This window comes from Merops nubicus, unplaced genomic scaffold (genome assembly GCF_000691845.1).
Source record: "Merops nubicus isolate BGI_N331 unplaced genomic scaffold, ASM69184v1 scaffold11911, whole genome shotgun sequence".
NCBI lineage: Eukaryota > Metazoa > Chordata > Aves > Coraciiformes > Meropidae > Merops > Merops nubicus.
Window position 1 is genome coordinate 48,287 of NW_008586278.1, and position 2,338 is coordinate 50,624.

Genomic DNA, 2,338 nt, shown 5'->3' on the forward strand with positions numbered 1-2,338 from the left:
TTCCAGTCCTTGTACCTTGCCCCAACACAACACAACACAACTCTGAGCACAGTCCCATTTTCCACCTCTAAAGTTCAAGCAACTGTAGCTAGCGAGCTCGTATTACCTTTGTGAAATCTTTATGAAGAAAAATACATGCCTGTGAAGTAGCATTGTTACAACAAGCAATATACATTATTCACACATATATTCATATTATAGATGCATATATAAATACATACTTATATCAATATATTTGTACTATAGACACATATATATTTATATATTCTTACAGAAAAGATTCATTATGATGCACCTCTTCTACTGAAATTTCAAAGTTCCAGTTCACACCTAATCAGCTGGTAAAACCCACAAACTGACAAGTTATGTGTGATTCTAAAAGCAGTGCCACTTTGCCTTCAATTAGAAGCTACTGACACCGAGTAGAGAGCTCGAACAGACTAAATACATAACATGCTGCAGTAACACTTTCAAGAAAAAGGAAAAAAGGGATCTTGACTTTGGTGGACATTACTCAGAGTACAAAAAGGGAGAGTACTGCATAAAATTACACAACACGTAAGGCTGAAGAGCAACAAGGTATCCAAATAGGTCTTTTTGGTTTTGCTTTCACATTGACTAAACTGTCTGTGTGACAAATGTCAACATACTCTGGTCAGTCCAAGATACACCCTTCTCTGAGATCCTATAGTAATAAAGAAATTTCAGAATCTCTGGGATCAAAACGTATTAAAGGGTATCTAAATAAGGCACAACAAAACTTTAGAAAAATCTGTAAATAAGGGATTAATAAAACTAGGCTTAATCACCATTTGAATGATGAAACTGTCATCGCTTGCAAGCTTCAGCTTCTATCATATACAAGAAAGCAGTACAAAGGTGAATTATTGCCGTAGCCAAATGAAATAATTTTACTTTGCAGAAAACAACACTTCCACCAAAACGTCTGTGATTTCTAATACACTGATAAACTGAAGATGCTGGTTTACAACTTAAACAACATGATCCTGGAGACAGGTGGCCCAGGAACTGATACCACAGACTTGCACGTATCCTTAAATTGAGGTGTGCAGTTCGCTGAACTCAGGAGGTCCTTTACACACACACATGTGTACACCCCACTCCCTCTACCCCCCACTGTTCCTTCTAATCTCAACTACTTGCTTCATCCTATTGCACAACTCACTGTGTAATAAGATGAAAAAACAAGTTGCTGGCAATATTTATCGGAATGCTACAAACCTTCCTTTCTTAAAGCACCAGGTATCTTGCAAAAAGAAGTGAAAATATTAAGCAGAGTACAGTTCCAGAATTACTTCTGATATGCCTGTAAACTCTCACGCCCTTTTATCACGTCCCAGACAGAAGCTTACCTTGTTGATGGCACAGACTGTATTCTCTCGTGTTGATCCACTACTTGTTCTTATGATCTTTGACAAATCCTCTCGAGCAGCAAGAAGGTGGGCTAACGTAATAGTTGACTTGGGAGATAACGCGTAGCGCTTGGGCTGATAGATTCGTGCTATGTCATCTGTTTTTACCTAAATGATAAAATCAAACACAACTTACATGCTAGGCATAAAAAACACACTCACACACACTTACCATAAACCATGTGCTGCTCTCAGTAAGTTTCACTTTGAGCACAGGGTGTCATGTCTGAAAATGCAGGTTATCTTACCAAGTACAGCGCCAGCTGTTACCCATTCTTGTCAGGGGGATGGAGTGCTGGACAAAAGCGCTGCTGCTGCCGTTTCATCAATGCTGAGACTTGGCCCCGCTACAAGAGAAATGTTCCTACCCACCAGCACCAGAGTCTTTGATGCTTTCCAACATATTTAAAGACTAAAATTTAAGAGTCTAAACTCAAGAGCTATATGTAGCCACATTTAAGAGTTTTAAATGTGATGAAAACAGAGCAGTTACAAAGCTCAGTTTGGGGGAGCTGGGGGGGTAATGTATCAGTGCAGCAAAACATTTGTGTAAGCCATGAAAAAGTCTGACTTAGGAGGGGAGAAAGATTGTTACCAAACACACTTTGACATTGCGTTTAACAAAAAGCCCAAACCAAACACTTTCTGGGAACATCTAGAATGATCTGCAGAGTAAAACAACAACAACAAAACTAACAAAAACCCTAATGTTGGACAGACCAGAGAACAGGTTGCTGTTCCCTTAAATGACTGTTTTGCTATGCAATTACTACACCATTAAGGATCCATTTCAGTCTGCAAACCCGGGCACTGAACAAGCTTAAAAGAATCAAAACCACAAAAAGGCCACACCAACAAAACCAGAGGAGATACCAATACCTATTTAATGGGGGGGGGGGGAAAAG

At 39.3% G+C, this 2,338-nt stretch overlaps 1 protein-coding gene across 1 annotated transcript in view; it reads right to left on the bottom strand.

Annotated features, from left to right (window-relative positions):
* The window catches only part of FAM98B (family with sequence similarity 98, member B), a gene marked incomplete at both ends in the record, with an annotated part of 13,129 nt that overhangs the window by 242 nt on the left and 10,549 nt on the right, over window positions 1-2,338 (bottom strand). The window contains one exon of the mRNA XM_008948596.1: window positions 1,374-1,541. Coding sequence (XP_008946844.1) covers window positions 1,374-1,541 — 168 coding nt within the window. The remainder of the gene's footprint in view (window positions 1-1,373; window positions 1,542-2,338) is intronic.